The following is a 21,869-nucleotide window of genomic DNA, read 5'->3' as shown; positions in this document are numbered from 1 at the left end:
GGTTTTATTTATTCATTTGTTTATTTCAATAATTCCGCACATATGCAGACTGTCACTTTCACCCATCAAGATACAGAGGCCTCCGTGGTTGGCTGAGTGCTTCCCAGACATCTGTGGGTAGTGGCTGTAGTTTGGAGAAATGAGCCATAGATGAAACCATAGGTGGATGAGAGAAAGGGAAAGTGGTCCTGACTTCATAGTAAGGCTTTCCCAAAAACTCCTATTGCAACTTGCATAGTTGTACCAATTCAGTAAGCAGCTATGCTTTTGGGAAACGTTGAAGAAGTCTTTCCAAGTTTGCAAACACCAGTGTTCATCAGTGTTGTACTCAGAAGCAGCTACCACCGTTGCAGTTTCTTCCAATATCCATATATATTTATTTATTAATGTACACAGTTAAATATCTGATAAAGTCGGAATAATCCCTGTATATAATGGATAAGTGAGCATGAGAGCTCAAGCTAATTCACCCACAGTCCTTCACTGCTTACTCACTGACTGCAGGCCATCGGTACTGCACGCATGTGCAGTGAGGCAGCACTTTGCCGCTCTCTCACTGGCTCCGGCTCCATCGGTGCATGCAATGCGCATGCGCAGTACGGCAGCATCAACCGACTGTCATATGACTCTCATTTCCTGCTTATAGTCAGTGGCTGCTGGTGAGTCCGAAGGGATCAGGCTGCTCTCCGTACGTGGTTCCCCAGTTTGACCGACGATTAACATGTTTCGTTACGCCTGCGTCACTTTGCTCTTGCTTTTGGCTGCCGGTGAGTATGCAAGGGGAATAGAAGCATCGTATTGTTTTTTTAGTTTGTGTTCTTCAATAGCAAAAGGAAAGTTTTTTTTTCTTGCGCCGTCACGGGGGCCTAGCTGGATCTTGATGTGGGTATTTTGAAAACTATCTAACAAGTCATCTACGTATTGTACCGCGTATTTATTCTTGTCTGCCTGTTTGTAATACTGGAGATCTGATCGCAGATAAAGCTCGTGCTTTCGTTCGTATGTGTTAATCTGATTATTTGGCAGACCTGGTAGTGGAAACTGTCATTGTTATCTGGTTCGGTAGCTGACGCTGCCCCGTTAACCGAGCCAAATTTCACTCCTATTGTTCATACGTATCTGTTTGATTGTTTTCACTAGCAATTGGGATGATCAGCCGTGGTCATACTGGGCATGGTTGGAGACAACTGGCCTAGTCAGATGGAATTAACTTGTGTGGATAAGCAGTTGCGTTTGACTGGAAATGATCATTTTGCCTGCACATGAAATGGGGGGAGGAGGGCTGAGGTTAGGAAACACCCACAGTATTTTTAGCTAACTAAATGTTTAGTTACTGAACCCGTCTGTGCTGAGTGGGTGCTGGAAGCTGTAGGATTTGATATGTAACCCGATTTGATTAGTTATATATGTGTATATCACTGTATGACAGGATGAAAACGGTGGTGCCGGGTGAAAAAGCACGTGATGACAGGCTGTTTCATAACTCCACCGGGTGTTTTTTACCCTTTACCCCGGCTTCCCAGCTTTTTTTCCCCTCACTCGTAAAGTGCATGCAGGATCTCCCGGCTTTCCGCTTTAGTGCTCCGTGTGATCGGACATGTGCCCGGAAAGGCCACCCCTGTCATCGGACGTGTGTTCCGTGCGGGTGCTCCGGAAACCTGCACTGAGATAAAGAGCTCACCTTCCCCAATCATATGACGCCTGAAATTCATTAGAGTATTAAAGACCAAAAGTAAAACTTCTGTAACTATTTCCTTCCAGATTAGTTGGGGTCATTTGCGAACTATTGCAATCAGTTGCACTTTCTGTCGGTCCCAGATTAACTGCAGAAACGCATTAAAATGTCACCGGGTAAAACCTGACCCAATTCTCCGACTTAACTGCGATCGGATTCTTGTTTTGACCGGCCTCTTCTCCCGCCTGAAACGCCCTCAGCTATAGTTCACACCCGGACCAGTTTGAAGACCTGATAAAATATTAAATCGGTTGACATGGATACCTCTTTGTGCATTGTAGAGTTAGTTCCTTTGTCCTTTTGAAAAAGATTGAGGTTGTATGTCGATTTCTGGATAAAATGTAATTTTCCTGTATGATTCTGCATTTATTGTAAACTGGGTTCTGGGGGGTTGTGGATGGATCTTCTTGGGTGTGTACTGCTGTTCCTTCACTAAGAGAAGGGAACAGCTGAACTTGCTGTAACTAGTTAGTAGAGTGCATGGCTGAATGCTTTATAAAGCGAAATCACTGTGGATCACAGTCTCCGGTAACCCTCCGTAATGGTAACTGTGAAGCAATTACAAGCTGAGGTAATAAAAGAGAAGGCATGGAGGGAGCCTTCCTGCTGCGCTGCCTGGGGCGGGCTCTCTCCCGCTACTGCTGTCTTTCAGCTGCAGCCAGCCTCACAGAGTGTTATGTTTCTGCCTTTCGTGAGACACTCGGCTGCTCCTCCTCTGTGGTCCCTGCCTCACAGAATCGACTCTGAGGCTCATAAATGTTTACTGTATTCCGGTTATTACACACTGTAAAACTGTAACCATCTGAGAGCCATAAAGTCTCATTTTCATTAATCATTAATGGTTTATCTGTCGTTGTGAATTTTACCTGTGATCAGTTATCCGCTGAGTCAAAGGTTGATTTTATTTAAAAAAAATTTTTTTTAAGATAATCAATTTTTATTTCTTTTTGGTAATTCTGAAAAGCTGCTCTTCCCTGGGTGAAGTTAACCACGCGGTTTCGTGTTTCTCCTGGCAGGAGTCCGGCAGTCCAGCGGCACGGAGGTGAAAGTGGAAGAGGACAAAAAGCTGTGTCTGTACGCAAACCTGATGCTGAACTTCTCCGTAACCTATGAGGTCGCAGGGAAAAAGGTACGTCCACAAGTTTGTGTGTTTGTTTGGTTTTTTTTGGGGGGGGGGGGGGGGTTAGCCGTGCAGGAGTTGGTGTGCCCGTCGACCATGCTGAGCAGCCGCAAGCACTGACATTTCCTGAAGCTTTAAACACAGCCTGGTTTCGGGTGTCGGCCGCATCTGCGTGGTGTGAAGCTCTGCATTTGCTGCATCTCAAACTGTGAAGGCGGATGGGCTTCTACTAGTTGGACTTATAATGCTGAAGTAGATGATGGAAATTGGCCTGCTAACCATGTTGGTTATCTCTTCCTGTAGTTGGATTCTCAGCTTAGCCCTGCGGGTGGTTTAGTGATTACCCCCCCCCCATTTCTGTCCCCGCTTAAGCACTTCCTGTAATGTTGACACCTTTCTTTAATTCAGAGAATTCTTAGCAGCATTGAAATTTGTGTTGGGCACGGTTCAGTTTCTTAATTTTTTCTTTGGCTTGCCGGTGCTTCTGCCAACTCCGTCCCAGAATGCCACAGTCACGTTCACACTGCCTGAAACCGGTACGACGAACGGCAGCAGGTGTGGAAACGACAGCTCCCTACTGAAGATTGACTTTGGCAAGGGCCACTCTTGGGCTCTCAACTTCACGCGGGACAACCAGACCTACAAGGTGGATTACATCTGGTTCACCTACGACCTCAAAGACGACACCATCTTCAAGAACTCCTCGTCGAACGGTGAGGAGCTGGTGCTGGGGGCCTCGGATGTGACTCCAGTTCGGTGTGACTTGCCCACACGCATCGCTTCTCTTATTCAGACACGAAAACGGTGACGGTCGGAGGGAGAATGCGGGCCGTCGATCTGAACAACATCTATACTTGCAAGAGTCATGAGACCCTGGACAGTGGGCTGGTACAGCAGGTCTTCTGGAACGTGTCTCTGCAGGCTTTCATAAGCAACGGGACGCTCAGTAAAAATGGTATGACTCCCACCTCGTATGCTGGTATACAGGGTTACACGTGTACCTCTGCTTATTCATTATTCATCCTCACTGTAGAATGAAGGACCCCCCCCCCCACAATGTTTAGCAGCATGAAACTTGGATATGCATTTATGATACTTTTTCTCCTTTACCCCCCCCCTGCCCGTAGCTACCATTTGCCATGATGATCAACCCACACCAACACCGCCCTCTACAACCACCATCACACCAAAACCCACGACCACTCCCAAGCCCACTCCGCTGCCCCAACCCACCACCGGCACCTACAAGCTCAAGCCCAACGACACCAGCAACAGCACGGCGTGTCTCTTGGTGACGGTGGGGCTGCAGCTACACTATACTGATGGCAAGGTACGTGGCCGGCGGGATGGAGTTGTGGTTCATGTCACGGGAAGTCTGTTTCGATTGGATAATGAGTCTCGATTGTGGCCCCACCCCCTCTCCCACTTTCAGGAATTCGTTAGTGAGAACATTGACCCCAACATAACCACCTCGGGTGGGAACTGCGGGATTAATGGGAGTGATGCTGTTCTGGTGCTGAAGTGCGACCACGTGACCATCTCTTTCACTTTCGTGGAGGTAGTGTCACTCGGGCCTCCTCGGGTCCAGGCAGGACCGCTGCTCGGATCCAGTACTTTCCACTCTCTACTACCTGTTTGCCATCCTTATTGGTTCTGGATCTCTTGCAGAACAAGCAGAAATTCTTCCTGCACGCCGTGAACGTCTCTGTGGTGAATGGCAATCGTAAGTTTGGGCAAGACCAGCTAGAGGTTTTGTTAGGCAGTCGCTTGGATGTTGATGTTCGCCATCCCTCCTTCTCCCCCCACCTCCCGCCCTTGACTTCTCTTTACCGTCTCTTCTGGCCCAGACACTTTCCATTCAGGAAATGCTAACATGTCGCTGTGGGAGGCTGCTGTGGGCAGTTCCTACATGTGCAATAAGCAGCAGACGGTCAACGTCTCCGATTCCTTGGCCTTCGTCACCTACGACCTGCGGGCTCAGCCCTTCGAGGTGAAGAATAACTCATTCGCCACAGGTGAGTGTCATTCCCCCCCCCTTTCCCTGTACCCTTCCCAAAGAAATCTGGTTCCTCCGTATCAATGTATCTGCCAGATCCCGAAAGTGTAGCTCAGATTTATTAGGCTTTGGCAGAATCAAAGCTTCTGGAATTTGATGCCGTGGAAGTAAATCATGTCGCCGCTGTTCATGTGTTGGTTCCCCACCCCCTCCTCCTCTGTTTGCAGCTTTTCAATGTCCTATGGATGACACCAGCATCTTAATCCCAATCATTGTCGGTGCTGTCCTGGCGGGCTTGATTGTCATTGTACTGATTGCTTATGTGATTGGTAGAAGAAAGACCTACGTCGGCTATCAGAGCCTCTGAGCCACTCAGTGATCGTGTCGTTCAACGGATCAATCCTGGCACCTTTTTTTTTTTTTTTCTTTTTTTAAACTTTTAAAGTTCCCCTCCTCCTCTGTGTGTGTGTCTGTTCAGGAGCAAGCGCAGGCTCTTTTCACCTTTGCCCAGTAGATGGCGCCTCGTGTTCTGCGGTCTTTCAGCAGTCTTGGATAAAAGCTACTTGTGCAGTTTTCTCACTCTCCTTGTTTGTACAGCTGGTGGTTTTTGTTTTGGCTAATAACGTAAAGTCAAAATAGCAGCGCCTCTAGGGTACCTGAATCTTACCTTTTACAAGACTGGTACCTGAACCACTGCCCCACCTACTGGAACTTGAGGGAGGTAAATCCGACACTGGTCTTCTGCTTCACCCAGGGTTCAGTTTACCACAGGGGTATACATTTGAGTGAACAATAATGTAATAGCGTATGCTACCCCCCCCCCGGCGGGGGTGCATCGAGGCCTGTGCTTGCTTACCCAGCCCACCATTCCTTTTACCATCCCATGACTTTGTGTGCCTTTGTGTGCTCGGTCAGTTGTACCACTCTTGTAACTCGACATTTGTCTTTTGAGGTCATCTCCCACGTTGGCATTGGCTCGTACCTTATGGCACTTGCTGGCACCTTTTTTTTTTTTGTTGAGAGGGTGGGGTCTTCGAGGAGGGAGGAAGGATTGAGTGAGTGTTGGTTGATGCCTTTGCACTTCTAAGCGTCTGACTCGGGGGGGTGGGGGGCTGATTGAACACGTTGGTCGTGGGTTTTCTGAATTCGGTCAGGAACGTCCTTCACATTCCAGGCGTTGTCAGGCCTGACTGCTCAGTCTGGAGGCAGACGCACTTGGTCTGGCCTCTCATTTCAGCACGGATTCTGTTATTTCAGAAATGTTGTATTGGATGTAACAGCAGTAGTTTGTAGCGCTCTGAAAGCCTAAATCAGGAGTGTATCCCAAGGCCCCTGGGATGCTGCATGGATGGCAGACTGTCATCCAACAAAGTAGTTGAGCCATCGGATTTTATTCATGGAATCAAAATGCCCCCCGCCCCCCATTCTTTCTGTAGGTTTGGTGCATTAGACTAATAAAGGGATGATATTAGCATTTAGCACATCTACCTGTATTTACATGTTTTGTTTTTTTTGTGTGTCCCTCCACTCCCAAATTATGTACATTTGACAATTAGTGCACTAATGCAGTTTCTCCCATTAGCTGCTCCTCGTGCGTTCGGACACTGGGCAGGTTTCGGATGTGTCTTCTGTTCAGCTTTGGCCTGCGGAGGCGCCTTTCTGCTCACAGTGAGCGAGGCAGCCCTGGGGATGGGGTGGAGTGAGTTTCTTTGGAGGCAGCCATATTTGTACATATTTCTGCTTGATGTTGATGGTGGGAGTGCCTTTACTGCTATTGGTCTAATTGGAACTTCAAGCCAGTTTTAGCTCCCTGATGTGAAGATTCATTGTTAACATCCCTACAGTGTAGAAATTTGCAGCTCTGCCTGTATATCTAACAGGTCGTTCATGTAACAACCCAGAAGGAACCTAAGCCTAGCATGACAGGTTCTGGTAGATATGGCCTTCCAGGCATTGGGGAATGTCATGTCTTGTAGGCAATAGATCTGGGCACAGGGTTGAAGTTTAACCCTTGACGTATAATTTTGTTTGTTTGTTTTCTCCCCTCTGCATCCTGAAAATGGTTATTATGTCAGTTATAGGCTGGTTTATTTACACTTTGCACTTCATGTTTGGGCACTGAATTGGAAAAGGGAATCTCACATGTCCGTAAGAAATACTGCGTGCTTGTTTTAATAAGATGGCTTCTTGGTCCGAAATTCTGTCAATATTTGGAATATTTTTTTAAATCTGTGAATATACAGAAATGATTGTGGAATTCCATCTTAGTACGTTTTTATAAAAGATTGAAGATTCTTGGCTTGTTGTATAAATATGAACACCCTATAATTTTGTTCCCCCCCCCCTCCAAATGACAATAAAATCTGCTTACTGATCCGTTCTGAAGCCGAGTTAATTATTTTGCCAGATTTGTCCTGCATTGTCTCTCGTGCTGCTCCGTTGATCACAGTCCAGCCTCCACCACACCCTGCCATGTCCGTCTGTCGTCTTCATCCTTTCTGTGTTCCGTTGTCCTTCATTCCTTCACACACTTTCTTTATTCTCATCCAGCGGACGACTGTGCAGCCGATAAAGACGACAACCTCATTGTCCCCATAGCAGTGGGGGTGTCCCTGGCAGTTCTGGTTCTTATTGTGTTGGCTGCCTATTTTATTGGAAGGAGACGGAACCAGGCCCGAGGTTATGAGTCATTCTAGGGTGATGGTGCTGCCTGTGGGGGGGTGGGGGGGCTTCACCGATCAGCTGTTGGATATTTGAATGTGTGTCAGCTTTGAGGCCGTTTTCCCTTCCTTTTTCTTGTCTTAATCATGTGTTTTTGTGAAGTTGCACTTATCCTACTAGTTATACTGCTGGGTAAAGTCCTGTTTCTTCCCCCCTTATTATGCACCTGATGGTCACTGTCAATCTTAACTTACAAAAATTGGCTGCTTTAAAATATAGGCCTTTTTTATATAAAAAAGAGAGGGAACCTTCAGAAAATCAAGCTTTTAAAAAAAAAAATGAAATCATTTTGACTAAGCTGGTCTGTGTCCTGGTCGTTTTTTTTTTTCCACCACAAGGAAGGAAAGTACTGTTTTTCAATTAAGTAAAATATTGCATCGTTTATCAGTCAGAGGGACGCAGGGTTCGGCCAGTGAGCTCACTGCTTCTCCCCTAGCTTTTCCTGCCGCGAGTGTGTTTTCCTGGGTAACGTCATATACCTGCACTCTAACAGCTGACCTCCCCCCCCCCCCCCCCCTCTTTCTCATGCCAGCCGAGGAGTGCTTCCTGGACTCTGATTTCAGCTTTCTCGTGCCTATCGCTGTCGGTGTGGCTCTGAGCTTCCTAATCATCCTTGTGCTTATCTCTTACCTGATTGGGCGGAGGAAGAGCCGTACTGGGTACCAGTCCGTATAACCAGTCTCCCCCCTCCCCCCCCCCCCAATTTCCGCCACTGCTTCGTCCTTTCATCCGGATGGCTTCCTCACACCTCTCCCTACTCTGCATAGATAGCTTCTTAAATGCTTGTCTTCTGTTCTGCAAGACCTGGTTTCATCTCAGCTTGACCACTATGAGGGATTCCCAGCATACCACAGAGATGCGATTTTCATAAATCCAGCCTTGTTTCTACTGTCACATTTAGCGGTTAACGCACTCGTGGAATGTTTTGAAGATGGTTAACAACTTAAAGCGGCCGTTTAACCACGGTAAGGAGAAGTTATCCTGCTTCAGATTCTCAGATAGCAAACATGACTAGCATAGAGCTGAGCATTTATGTTTTTTTTTTTTTTTTTTTTTTTTTTTTGCGTTGTAGAAGCTGAGATGAATCTGGTCTTGAGGTGTATCTCCAGAGGTTCAGGAGTAATGGCAGTCCGATTCTGCTGTAATGAGTAGCTTTGTGACGGGGAGGGAGATAAACTGTTCCCTCCTGATAAATGAGGACTGTCTTAGAAGATGGTTCGTCTACTTTGGAAATGATGTACGAGATGTAAGGAATGCCTATATCGCTCCAACTGTCTGAGCAGAATGTCGCGAACCTGCCCTGTTCACCTACGTTTTCCACTCCGTTTCTGTTCGTCTTAGAGTCCATTTTAAGCATGCTGTACCATGCCATCGTCTGTGAAGGAAAATCTGGCTTTTCTTCATTATGACACCATTCGGCCATTTAAAAATCCATCATTCTTATGAGTCAAGTTAATTCGAAGTCATTTCTCAGGGAGCAGAAGTCGGTGGCACTATTAGTGAACGCGATTATCAAAAAAGCCCAGCATCATTCAACTCATCCAGGGTCCACGCACATTACTTAACATAATAACAGAAAAAAATTCAATGCCTCACCAAAACATTGAAATCATTCAATTAATCTTTTTTTTTTTTTGCTCCAGATTGTCTTGTTATTGCAAACCTATATTTCCACTGTAAATTTCAGTGCTCATAAATTGATTGGATATGTTAGGGTAAGTGAAGATGAAATGCTGTTTTAGTTTTATCAAATAGGGGCCAGTGAAATGTGGAGTCACCAAAACACCCCCCTCCCCCCGAGAGAGAGAAATGTTGGTTGATTCATTACTGATTTTTGTTTTAAATAATTACAATGAGTCTGTCCACAGTATTTTTGTATTGATTTATGTATAGCATGTCTCAGTTTGAAGAGTGTCAAGACATGTATATTATAAATTGAGCCTGGGGGTGCGAAATGAATAAAGTTGCTTCCTGTTTTGTACTGGTGTGTTGGTCTCCCTTTTTCTGCCTGTCTTTACCTTCCTTTCTGAACTTTTGCATCTCACAGGGAAAAATTCCAATTTTTTTTTCAGAAAGTGTGAGTCAGTTGAGTTGTGCTTTGCATGATTTTCTTAATCTACTAAACAGCAGAATAGACTTTGCTCAAGAACAACAGAAAAAAAAAATACTTTAACCACATGCCCCGGTCATGTGAATCATGTGACTGGACATCTGATTGGCTCGCAGTATAATCAAAACTGTAAAGATGTAAAATGCCTTGCGTACCTTCATATTGGCTCATGTATTCTTTCCGGATTATCATCTGGATTCATATGACTCGCCTGCCATTAAACAAGAAAGGGTTTCCTTAACTCTGGGGTTTGTGAATAAAGGTTGATGAGAATGGAGAGTGTGTATGTGTACAGGTCTGGTTATCCCAGTAGTTGACAGAGGCAGCTGCCTAGGGTACCATCTTCTGAGGGGTGCGGACTTGGTAAACGGCTGATTTAACTGGTTTGTGCCCGTAGAAGTGCCAGAGAACAGCTACACGATGTATGGCGCACCCCCTGGAGGTACTGTTACCCTCTGCGGTGCCACAACAGCTAGGTGGTGTGGAGCAGCCCTAAAAGTGAGGAGGGTGCGCAAGAAAAAGATGAAGAAGCAAAAGCTAGATTGTTAATATGACATTATTGTATAATATCACATATTATTATTGCATTGTCATTTATACAATATTATATTGAATACGTTAATTATATTTATCATATACTGAGTGACAAAAAAGTTCAGCACCCAGACGGAACGGTGGGAATGAAATTTCCACAATCGGTGGGATCCGACGGCAGCCAATGTCAGCTGACGGGAGTTGACTGTGTGTCAGTTAGGGTTGGCGCTGGTCTCCTGCAGTCAGCGCAGTGTGTGACCGGTACAGACAGATATAAGAACTGTAATGTACTAAGGACCATGGAGACTTGATCCACAAAGACCGTGGCATGAACTCACATTTACAGAGTCGACAGCTTTTCTCATTCTGAAGGTACTTTCCAGTTGATATTTTAATACTAATTTTCAATTTTGTTTTCCATTTGTTTGTGTAGTTTTATGAGTTTTTAACCATTTTTATTTCAGATTGTATCTTAATGAAAATATTAAGATAGCACATCTTTAAAAGCATTGTAAGTTATGCTTAAGACACTTCTCTCAGTCACATTGTAGCAATGTCCATGTGTTCTAAGAGCAGACTGCATGTTAACTCTAGTAGCCGTCGACATTTTGACCTTTAGGTCAAAGATTTTACAGAATCATAAACGCTGGCAATTCACATAACCTGCGTGACATCCCAGATTCAATAAACAGCTGAATGAGCACATTCACCCTATTTTAATGTTTGTGTGACTAACCTGGCCAGAGGGTTCCTTCAGACACACGCAGTTCGCATTTGTTGTCCAAGGACTGTAGTTTTAACTAGCACTGCTTAAATCAATGAGTTCATGATACGTGATTATTTCTTTGATTGTGTTACCTTACGCATTAATTTTGATACCCAAATGGAAGAATAATATGACCAAAGATTTTAATTGGGAGAATTCTTTTTTATTCCTTCCTGGTTGCTTCAGTTGTGATGTTGCACAAAATTCCAGAATTCACAACTAAAATCAAGACATTCAGTGTTTCCCAGGGAAGCTGATGGAGGGATAAGGCAGAGAAACTTTGTTACTTGGTTCATTTTGGTTTTTAAAAATAATACATTTCTATACTGAATATACAAAATATAAAATCTTTTTTACAGTATTGCAACATGCCAGGGCTATTCACAGTCCACAAAGTCTGAGCCCTGCTGATTTTCCAGCCTTTTACCTGTGAGCCAGGTGTGAAGCCTTTAATGAATCAAAATCAGTAATTATTAATTAACTACCTGGAAGAACTGAAAACACAGCCTGGATTTGGAACCGAGGGGCAGATTTGAAGAGCCCTGGTATATGCAATTAATCACAAAATGCTTTTGTAATCATTTTAGTTTCAATATTCATTAACCTTACTCACCGTGGGTGGCCAACTACGCTGGTTCCAGAACATATATATGTGTGCATCCCAGAAAAGGCCTTTTCGAGAGAAAACTCAACCAGAACTCTTCATTACAACGTGGAGCCACATCAAATGGAAGACGGCAGCTACTTAATATGGCTGCGAAGTTAATCATAATAATCAGGGAAAGATCTGTGTGCCAATCATGTCAGAGGTTCCGTGCGTGACCATGTTTAATGTAATGTCTTTGTCTGAAGTAATAATTTCACCGATTTATGCAGGAGGATGCTATGATGCTAAATGCTAAAAGAAGGAGGCTATGGTGCAAAAAAGCTAACAGGAGGAGGCTATGGTGCTAAAAAGCTAACAGGAGGAGGCTATGGTGCTAAATGCTAACAGGAGGAAGCTATGGTGCTGAATGCTAACAGAAGGAGGTAATGGTGCTGAATGCTAACAGTCGGAGGTCATGGTGCAAGAAGCTAAAAGGAAGAGGCTATGGTGCTAAATGCTAACAGGAGGAAGCTATGGTGCTGAATGCTAACAGAAGGAGGCAATGGTGCTGAATGCTAACAGTCGGAGGCCATGGTGCAAGAAGCTAAAAGGAAGAGGCTATGGTACTAAATGCTAACAGGAGGAGGCCCCAGGCCAGTAGATCCATCAAACAGCCTTTGCCCATCATGACTTCTGGTATAAGCTATTTGCTGCATCTGCTTGTAAAAGTAGAAAGTTAAGTTTCATTTGCGTCTGAGCAGGATGGGAAAGTTCTGGGAGTAAGTGTACCACGTAGGGTACTGTATTAACACAAACAGCCCCCTGCCATATAAAAGTCCTTCCACTGACTCTCCAGAAGGGGCAGATTTCCTAGCGGATTTGTGCGCTACTCTGCCATACCTGTAGGTAAGTTTAATACAATATTATCCCCGTCCTGCCGAGGATGCAACTCAAAATATTTACTACATTTCAAGAAGATATCCCGTGTGTGAAGTTAAAGGAATTTTGGAGATTCCTCCCTGACGTTTTGTTCTGGGGGGGAGACGGCGCGGCGCATGCGCAGGACTGCAGCTCCCCAGCCAAAGCAGAGCTTCTGTGGAGGTTTGGATCGGTAGATGAATGGAAAGCGCTGAGATGTCGTTAGACCCAGATTAAAATGAGACAGCTACGCCAGAGGCGGTGGAGGGACTGGCCATCCGCGTGTGCCACACGCTCCGGCGAAGGGAACCACAGCGGCAATGCTAAATAAAAATAACTGCAATTAAAATAATATAAGATCGGTGTCCGTCTACTATTCATATACAAAGAAATAAACATGTCTACTGGGCTGAACCAGCAGGACAATGGGATAAGCCTTTCCGATGCCGTAGGTATGTGCAAGGTCAATGCAGCAGCTGCTGTGGACAGTGAATTAATATTTGTAGTCAATGAGGCTTCTTGCTAAATTGTAGGTAATTGCTTTGCAAGCACATTTTCGCAAATATTTAAGTAGGCATTCGCAAATATACGCATTTAACCCCTAACTGTAAAGAAATTAATCGATTTGGGTCAGTGCATTTTGGTGCTTTAATTTAGTCCATTTCTTTTTAAAAAATATACCATAAATGAATGACTATGATTACCATGCCGATAGTGTTAATTCAAGGGCAACAGCCCTACAGTCGTGTAACCACTGCGGATTTCTCCAAGGATCGGGGCAGCGGAGATATTCGGTTCGTACACAGCTCGTCCCTGTTCCCGTGTTCTGTTTTTGTTGATTTGTTCCTGCTTTGCATTGCATGCGTCCGACAGTGTAAGAGCAACGTGGTATTTTGCAATGTATTTACGCAAGAATACCGGTGTCAAGTTTAAGTGCAGCAAATTTCTACATACAGTGTTTGCTAATGCTTCTGATATAATTACTTACTACTGCTACAGAAAGTCACCTTCTTGTCAATAAAGTGCATTCTGATAACTACTGGAACAGCCAACAAATAAAACAAATTAATATCGTAATATATGAAGTATTGAGACAAGATTGAGATTTGTATCTTGAATGCAGAAAGATGGTGTCCTTACATGCAACTTCTAATAGCTTATCCTGTTTTGTCAGGGGGGGGGGTGTTGAGAACAGGGCAGGATACACCTTAAATAGGATGCCAGTCCATAGCATACACACACACACACACACATACACACACACACATGCTCATACGCTAGGGCCAGTGTAGGGATGCCATCCTAAGGGTGTCCTCTCATCCATGTCTCCAATGATGTTTTCCAAGGGTCCTTCAAGAGCAGGAAGAGGAAGTCCATCGTGGTGACGGTGTCTCTGCTCATAGTGTCGCTGCTCGTCCTCACCATTGGTGTGGCCGCCACGACTCGGACGCACAACGTGACCGTCGGGGGCTACTACCCTGGCGCCATCGTGAGTGTTATGAAGCGATGAAACTGCTGAGGGGGCTTGTTGGTGCCTGGAGAATGTTACCGTGGGGCATGGGGAACAGTGGTGAGCGGTGGGGAGACGGGCGGCTGTAGGGTGATCATTTTTGGGGGGGCTGTCGTCTACTGCTGCTTGTGCCATGCATCGGAGCTCTGCGTGCTACTGCGCGCTAACACGAGTGTTTCGGCATCCAGCCCTCAGGGACATGCAGATAGTGCATGCAGACTGTCCAGGAAAAAGGTGGACCGTCTGGGATGGAGAAAAAACGTGGACCGTCTCTGGGTCCTCGGGGACCGGGTTGGGAAACACTGGTTAAAACTATGGGAAAGTTCAAATCTCATGGTTAGCAGAGTGATTCCACTACTGGGACATCGACCGGTTGACTTTCGTTCTTAATTGTGCATCGCTTTCAAAAATGTAAATGCTCGCTAAGCTAAAGTTAATTGTCCCATTACATCATTCAGAGTGAAAGATATGATGACTAGCAATCGGTGATGAATTAACACAGTACTGGGAGAACGGACAGGGGTCTTTATGAAGAGTTCGGTTGGGTGACTCCTCGTCAAGCTATGCTGACATTTGCCTTTTTTTTACCTCCAGCTGGGCTTTGGCTCCTTCCTTGGGATCATAGGAGCTCACCTGATTGAAAATAAGAGGCAGATGGTAAGGAGATAAACGCCATCCCTGTCACCACCACCTACCTGCGATTCCACTGCTTCACAGACATGTTCCAATGGCACGCCATCAAACCCATGTGGCGTAGATTTATTACGCGGCATCAAAGCTGGCACCTTACTGCATGGTGGAATCCACCGCGATAGTGATTAGTGGGATTCCATGAGGGTGATTACAGGCGGTGCTCTAGATTCAGCAGGATTCCACGAGAGTGATCGCATGGTTCACTCAAGATTCAGGGCAACTCCGAGAGGGTGATCACATGTTGCACATGGACTTTGGATTGGGCTCGATCATGCTCCCCTAACTGCCTTACGATACTGGATGCAAGAGGAGAAGGTGGCAGTGTGATGAACTGAAGAGATGGAGGAGTGAGGGGAAGCGTGTGTGTTTGTGTGTACGTGTGATGGGGTGCTCTGTGAGCACACTCTCATGCTTCACACACACCCCCACATTAAGCAGGAGTGTCCCTCCATCTCCACACCTCCTTCTCTTAAAGAGAGGAGGTGATGTGTGACACTGGTAGTCGCAAAGAAACAGATTCAGGTTTGGTGGCCGGGGGGGGAGGGGGGGGGGCGGCAGGTGTGCTGGTGCTGAGGCCTGTAGGGGGTGCTACAGCCAGAAGGGGTAACGTTACTCTCTTCTCTCTCGCCCTCCCTGTGACAGTTAGTGGCCTCCATCGTATTTATCAGCTTTGGTGTGGTGGCAGCACTGTGCTGCGCTGTGGTGGATGGCGTGTTTGCAGCCAGACACATCGTGAGTATGAGCCACGCGGAAGCTGGGGGGGGGAGGGGGTCACCTCTCACACCATAAGCCTTAACTCAGCTGTGCAGCTTCACACACAGTCAGTCTCCTGCCCAGCCAGACTGCCTGGTAACCTTCCATCTACAAAACATGGACGGACAGCATCTGGTATTTCCTTACTGGGTTTATACCAAAACAGCACTTTGGACAGCTTCAGCTCTTTGACAAATCCATATGTTTTACAAGCTGTATTACCCTGATGAGGGTGTGAAAGGCTGATCACATCACCCCCATCCTGAAAACCCTTCACTGGCTCCCTGTCCCACTCAGGTCTCTCCCTTCTCACCCATCAGTGCATCTATGGACATGCCCCCCTTTACTTACAAGAACTCCTCACCCCCATACCTCCTCACGCACACTCCGCTCTGTACACACTAACATCCTCCAAGTCCCCAGAACCAAGCTCCGTAGCTTGGCTGATAGGGCCTTTTCGTCTGTGGCTCCCTGACCACCTGAGAGCCCCACAGTCGACTGATGCTTTTAAAAAAAATCTAAAAACTTATCTTTTTAGAAAGACATTTAGTTAAGTATTTTACAGTATAGTCTAGACTTTTTTTTATTTTATAGTATTTTTATTACACTACTCTTTTACTTTGTAGCACTTTGAGATTGCTAAAATATAATGTGCAATACAAATAAAATTATAATAATAATATATTATTTTTTATAATGCTTATAAAACATAACCAGCAGTTTTACACAATTTCATGCAGTTTTAGCCATACTGTTCCCACACTTTTTCAACAAAAAAACTTGCTCAAATGTACAACAGAAGTGCCAGTCGAGATGAACAGAAGAAGTATTTGATGGGTGTTCAAACTCAGTGCCCTGTATAGCAAAGCAGGCTGGTGTATATAGACAAGACACTATTGTAATATTGTAAACAGCGACACCTGGAGGCCAGATGAAATACCCAGTTTCTCTGAAGTGCTGCTGGGGGGGGGAAGGGTAAAGGCTGAGATACCGCAAAATGGGCGGGTTTCTTCGACCATGTCATACAAATCAATGCAATCATTTAAAAAAAAAAAAAAAATTCTCTGAACCTCTGTACCTGTCCCTTATTGGCCAAAACACGTAAAATGACATACATGCTTTACGAGTCAACATTCAGGGTAAAATATTGATTTTGTGTTGGTCCAACAAATGATTTCAAAGTTTTCTTTCTCTACTACTGCAAAGTAGCATGACAAACGGGCATTTTAATGAGACATATAACTAGATATCAAGTAAGAGCAGCAAATTTTAAATTCTTACGATAATTCGTTTCAGATAGACTTACTTCCTCAACTCTCTTGGGGACAGTGCTCCTTGACTTTGTGTCGCTGATGGAATTTGGACCTTGGGGAAAAATAGTTGAGTATCCTTGCTCTGACCTATTAATTTACTTATTAATTTTGACCACAAGAAATTATAGAAGAGTAGACAATCTGTATAGTGACTTGATGCAATGGGTTGATTGTCTTCTTAGCTCCTTATTTTTTTAGCCATTAGCTGCCACTGCTGTACTATCGAAGTTAAAGGACCTTTTAAAATATAACCTCTGTCATGTGACTGGTGCTTATTGTCATGTAGGACCTGAGACCTCTGTCATGTGACTGGTGCTTATTGTCATGTAGGACCTGAGACCTCTGTATGCAGGAAGATGCAAGTACCACTCCAGCGTGATGTCAAACGACCTGGAAGTGAGTGAAGCTGCCCTTTTGTTTAAATGCCACCCGTATTACAGGTTAAAGTTTCACTGTATCCTTCGCAGGCTGGCTTGTTTGTCTCACACTTCCAAGGATATGGGTTCAATCCCCATGCTTGGATCTAAAACCCCGTTTCCAAAAAAGTTGGGACGCTGTGTAAAATGTAAATAAAAACAAAACGCGCTGATTTACAAATCATATAAACCCATATTTAATTGAAAATGGAACAAAGACAACATATCAAATGTTGAAACTGAAAAATGTTATTGTTTTATGACAACATATGCTCAATTTGATGCCAGTAACATGATTCAGAAAAGTTGGGACCAGGGGCATGTTTACCACTGTTTTGCATCACCTCCTCTTTTGACTCTGTAAATGTTTGGGAGCTGGGGAGACCAGTTGCTGGAGTTTTGAAAGTGAAATTTTGTCCCATTCTTGCCTGATATAAGATTTCAGCTGCTCAACAGTTCAGGCTCCCCTTTGTTGTATTTTTCATTTCATGATGCATGAAATGTTTTCAATGGGTGACAGGTCTGGACTGCAGGCAGCACCAGTGGCATGTACTACAAAGCGGGGTTACTGGCTTATCGGGGTAACTTGTCAGATTTAAGGTAGCCTGGGGAAAATGTAAGTGAACGAATATGAAGTCCATTTAAACTGTGGTACCTTAAATCCGACAAAAAGTTACCCCGATGAGCCAGTAATCCTGCTTCGTAGTACAGGCCACTGGACTCTTCTGCTATGGAGCCATGCTGTTGTCATATGCACAGGATGCAGTTTGGCATTGTCCTGCTGAAATATACAAGACCTTCTCTAAAAATGTTGTCTGGATGGCAGCATATGTTGTCCCAAAACCTGTATATATCATTCAGCATTAATGGTGCCTTCCCAGATGTGCAAGCTACCCAGTCCATGGGCAGTATTGCACCTCCATACCATCACGGACGCTGGCTTTTGAATTGTACTTTGATAACAAGCTGGATGCTCACTCTTCTCTTTAGCCGAGAGGATGGGGCATCTATGATTTCCAAAAAGAATTTGAAATTTTGATTTGTCAAACCACAGGACAGTTTTCCATTTTGCCTCAGTTTATCTTCAATGAGCTCGGGCACAAAGATGCTGGATTCTCAGAATCTTTTAATGATATTATATACCGTAGATGATGAAATTCACAAATTCTGTGCGATATTACATTGAGGAACATTATTCTGAAATTGTTACGCTATTTTTCCACGCAGTCTTTCACAGAGTGGTGAACCTCTCCCCATATTCACTGCACAGAGGGGTGAACCTCTCCCCATATTCACTGCACAGAGTGGTGAACCTCTCCCCATATTCACTGTACAGAGGGGTGAACCTCTCCCCATATTCACTGCACAGAGGGGTGAACCTCTCCCCATATTCACTGTACAGAGGGGTGAACCTCTCCCCATATTCACTGCACAGAGTGGTGAACCTCTCCCCATATTCACTGTACAGAGGGGTGAACCTCTCCCCATATTCACTGCACAGAGACCCTGCATCTCTGGGAGGCTCTTTTTGTACCCAGTCATCTTGCTGTTACCGATTAACCAACTTAGTTGTGAGATATTCAACCAGGTGTTCTGTTTTAGCAGTATATGACTGTTCCACAGTTTTGTTGCCTTTGTCCCAACTTTTTTGAAACGTGTTGCTGACCTCAGATTTAAATTGATCATATATTCGTCCTAATAAAATTCTCAGTTTCTGCATTCGATATGCTGTCTTTGTTCTATTTTCAGTTAAATACAGGTTTATATGATTTGCAAATCATTGCATTTTGTTTTCATTTGAACTTTACACAGCGTCCCAAGTTTTTCGGAAACGGGGTCGCATGTGTGAGTTTATACATTTGTTCAGATTTCCTCCAGAGGTCCAAAGACATGTAAAGAGGTGAAGTTCTGTTTCTAAGTTTCCCTGAGCGTGCGAGGGGAAGACACCGAGATGAGCGAGTCCCTCTGTGTCTCAGGTGCACTGTCACGCATCCTCTCAACACTCCTGCAACCTGCGTGTGAAGAGCAATACCTGCTACTGCTGTGAACTATACACGTGTGGCAGGTGAGCACTTCCGGGTCAGAACCACCTGTGTCTGCAGTAATGGTATCTGTATCAGATATATTGATATATCATCTCAAAAACCGAATAGCCTCTTCATCTTGGAATGTGTTTTAGTGCCAGTTTTTACGTGTTTTTGTCTAAAGGGGTCAGGATTGCTTAGCGTAACCTGGGAGTGTGCAAATATTCGATGAGCGACCTAAACACCGCCCCCCCCCCCATTGCCCCTTCATGGTGCAGCCGTGTGGAGCTGACAGGCGGCTATCATGAATACACAGAGGTGCGTAGCTGCCAGGACGTGGTGCAGCTGTACCACCTGCTCTGGTTCGCCACCATCCTCAACGTGGTGGCCCTCCTTCTGGGCATCGTGACGGCCGCGGTGCTCGGAGGCTTCAAGGACATGGTGAGGATGTGAGGGCGTGCTGGCCCTCACGAACCGTCCGCCCATCGTCACTGAGGAACACACGAGGTCCCTCTTAGGGGCAGTGCTCAGCTGGAGGTTCGTGAGGCATGTTCATCTCGCCAGCGCCGTGAAGGAGATACCTCGATGTCAAAACAAAACCTTTTACTTTAACGATGCTAATGGATGCACGTCATTTTCAAGTATCCATTTACTGATTTAACGATTCTTCAATTAGTGCCTCGTATTTTTCCACACATGCATGATTTTCAGTGTCATATCTTAAAGTACCACATGAGAGTGTGGTGGAGCAGAATAGCCATCGTGTTTAACTGCTTCTGCATGTTTGTTGAAGACACCCACTGGCACCACTGACATCTGTGAGCGAGGCCCACCCCCTGCCCTGGCACCAGCCCCCCCCCTGCCTGAGGTGCCGGGCCCGTCTCACACCCCTGGCTCTTGCTACAACAGCGCCCCCTGTCTGCCACCCTACACCGCATATGACCTACAGGTAACCACCTGTCACAGCCAGGTGCGATCAACCCATTATCCTTTTTTTGGGGGGGGGGGGGCTGTGATGGGGGCAGTTTCTCTCGGCAGCAGCCCAATTCAGCCTAATGGGTCTTAAATATGTCTATGGGTGTGGCAGTTGATTAGACTGCGCTATCCCTCAAAGTTATTAATCTAAGCACATCAGCAGCATGTATGTTCATTAATGAGTATTTTCAGCCCAGTGTGTGCCTTTGGATTTAATAACAAACCATATACATTTTGTAGGTATAAAATAAAACATTTAAATCTTCAGTAGGCTCACCTCATGTACATATGATTCCCGCAGGGCTCCTCCATGTTCCCCGACTCCTCTGGTCTGTCCGACGACTCCCAGTCTGGCGCCAGCTACCTGTGGCCCAGCCAGATCCCTCCACGCTATTCGCCACCATACTACCCCCCCGATGAGAAACCTCCACCCTACAGTCCCTGAAAAGAAGTGGGACTTTGCACTACCACCCTCCCCTGTCGCTGGAGAGCCACTTACATTTGTCGACATATTAAAAGAGAAACCTTGTGGGCAACGCTTCCTCGTATCCGGGCAACAGCCCGCAGCCAATAGGAACTGCACTGGGAGCCATGTGATCAGAGTGGGCCTCCCACGGAGGAAGCTGGGACACTGTCTGGGTGATGTTTTCACAGCAAAGGCAAAATGTTTTAAAGCTGCATTCAGGCCATACAAAACACAAACAGCAACCTCTGGCTGGTGACCGACCGAATTGCGTGGCTGAATTTGACATCTTCCAGCCTCTTGAAATCTTATTTCCACACAATCCATGGACCAACAGAGGGGATCCTTTAAGGTCATTCTACCCCTTCCTTTTTACCTTCCTTTGCATACAAGCGATTCTTGACCTGAAGGGCATCCTTGGTGCCACATCGTATCGCCTCCAAAAAGACCGATGTCACAAGCCATCGACATTATCTCATCATTACTCACCTAATCCACCACTGTAGCTTCCTAGATGTTAGGACATTTATTTGATGAACTGCACTGCTGAGTTTCAGTGGCAAATCGAAATAAGAATGCATTTGCAAAGATTTAAAAAAGGCAACACTTTTTAGGAAAAAAAAAATACATTTTAGGTAAGAGATCACCTGGCATGTATAATTCTTGATTAATAAACTGTGATATGTTAATGAGCCCCTGTGTGCAGGATTTGATATCGGTTCTGAGTCAGGACCATAAAACGTCATATCAGGATGATACTGGTGGTCTGTATATGAAATGAGCTTATTTTGGAAGTTTAAACTCTGTAATTTCCTCTCTCCATGATCTGCTGCTTTGCTCAAATTCTTTCAAGGCCGTTCTTAATCGTTTCACTGTGTGCGAGCTTTTCGGTTCTCCAAAGAGCGGAAAAATACTAAAAGAAACACATCAGAAGCATGTAAGTTCAGAGTCTCTTTTCAGCAAACAGAGGCCGGGGGGGGGTCTCTAAGGTTCAGCCCCACCACCTCAAAATTAGAGAGATAAAAAGGTTCACATCAGCTCCATAAACTTTATTTAAGTTTTGTATAGCACTAAGAGCTAATAAATAACTTTGAGAAACACAAAGAAAATGAATGTTAAAATGAAAAAAGGTCTTTAGTACAGTTATTTACACAATACACAGTTGTTAATTTGTTGCCGAAACGATAAAAGCTTAAACTGCTTTTATTTTTTGATAAACAGGGACAGCAAAGACTA

At 45.1% G+C, this 21,869-nt stretch overlaps 2 protein-coding genes across 5 annotated transcripts; both read left to right on the top strand.

Moving 5' to 3' along the window:
- Positions 1–633: 633 nt before the first annotated feature.
- On the top strand, positions 634–9,553 carry lamp2 (lysosomal-associated membrane protein 2). 3 transcript variants are annotated; one of them, XM_049028087.1, is made up of 9 exons: positions 634–767; positions 2,752–2,864; positions 3,358–3,568; positions 3,649–3,810; positions 3,983–4,185; positions 4,288–4,413; positions 4,524–4,578; positions 4,703–4,870; positions 8,105–9,553. In XM_049028087.1, exons 1-9 carry the CDS (start codon positions 722–724, stop codon positions 8,245–8,247), a joined length of 1,227 nt encoding a protein of 408 aa, XP_048884044.1. In that variant the 5' UTR covers positions 634–721; the 3' UTR covers positions 8,248–9,553. The 3 variants fall into 3 exon arrangements, with proteins under 3 accessions (XP_048884044.1, XP_048884043.1, XP_048884046.1); XM_049028086.1 differs by lacking the exon at positions 8,105–9,553 and adding an exon at positions 7,402–7,787; XM_049028089.1 differs by lacking the exon at positions 8,105–9,553 and adding an exon at positions 5,079–7,227.
- A 2,875-nt stretch (positions 9,554–12,428) lies between these two features.
- Positions 12,429–21,325, top strand: LOC125750364 (transmembrane protein 255A-like). 2 transcript variants are annotated; one of them, XM_049028093.1, is made up of 9 exons: positions 12,429–12,938; positions 13,833–13,975; positions 14,591–14,653; positions 15,332–15,421; positions 17,086–17,151; positions 19,148–19,236; positions 19,474–19,636; positions 19,989–20,144; positions 20,472–21,325. In XM_049028093.1, the coding sequence occupies exons 1-9, from the start codon at positions 12,884–12,886 to the stop codon at positions 20,613–20,615; spliced, it is 969 nt and encodes a 322-aa protein (XP_048884050.1). In that variant the 5' UTR covers positions 12,429–12,883; the 3' UTR covers positions 20,616–21,325. The 2 variants fall into 2 exon arrangements, with proteins under 2 accessions (XP_048884050.1, XP_048884051.1); XM_049028094.1 differs by lacking the exon at positions 15,332–15,421.
- The last annotated feature ends 544 nt before the right edge of the window (positions 21,326–21,869 follow it).

This window comes from Brienomyrus brachyistius, chromosome 10 (genome assembly GCF_023856365.1).
Source record: "Brienomyrus brachyistius isolate T26 chromosome 10, BBRACH_0.4, whole genome shotgun sequence".
Taxonomy (NCBI): Eukaryota; Metazoa; Chordata; class Actinopteri; order Osteoglossiformes; family Mormyridae; genus Brienomyrus; species Brienomyrus brachyistius.
This window is presented reverse-complemented; position numbering and strand designations above follow the sequence as displayed.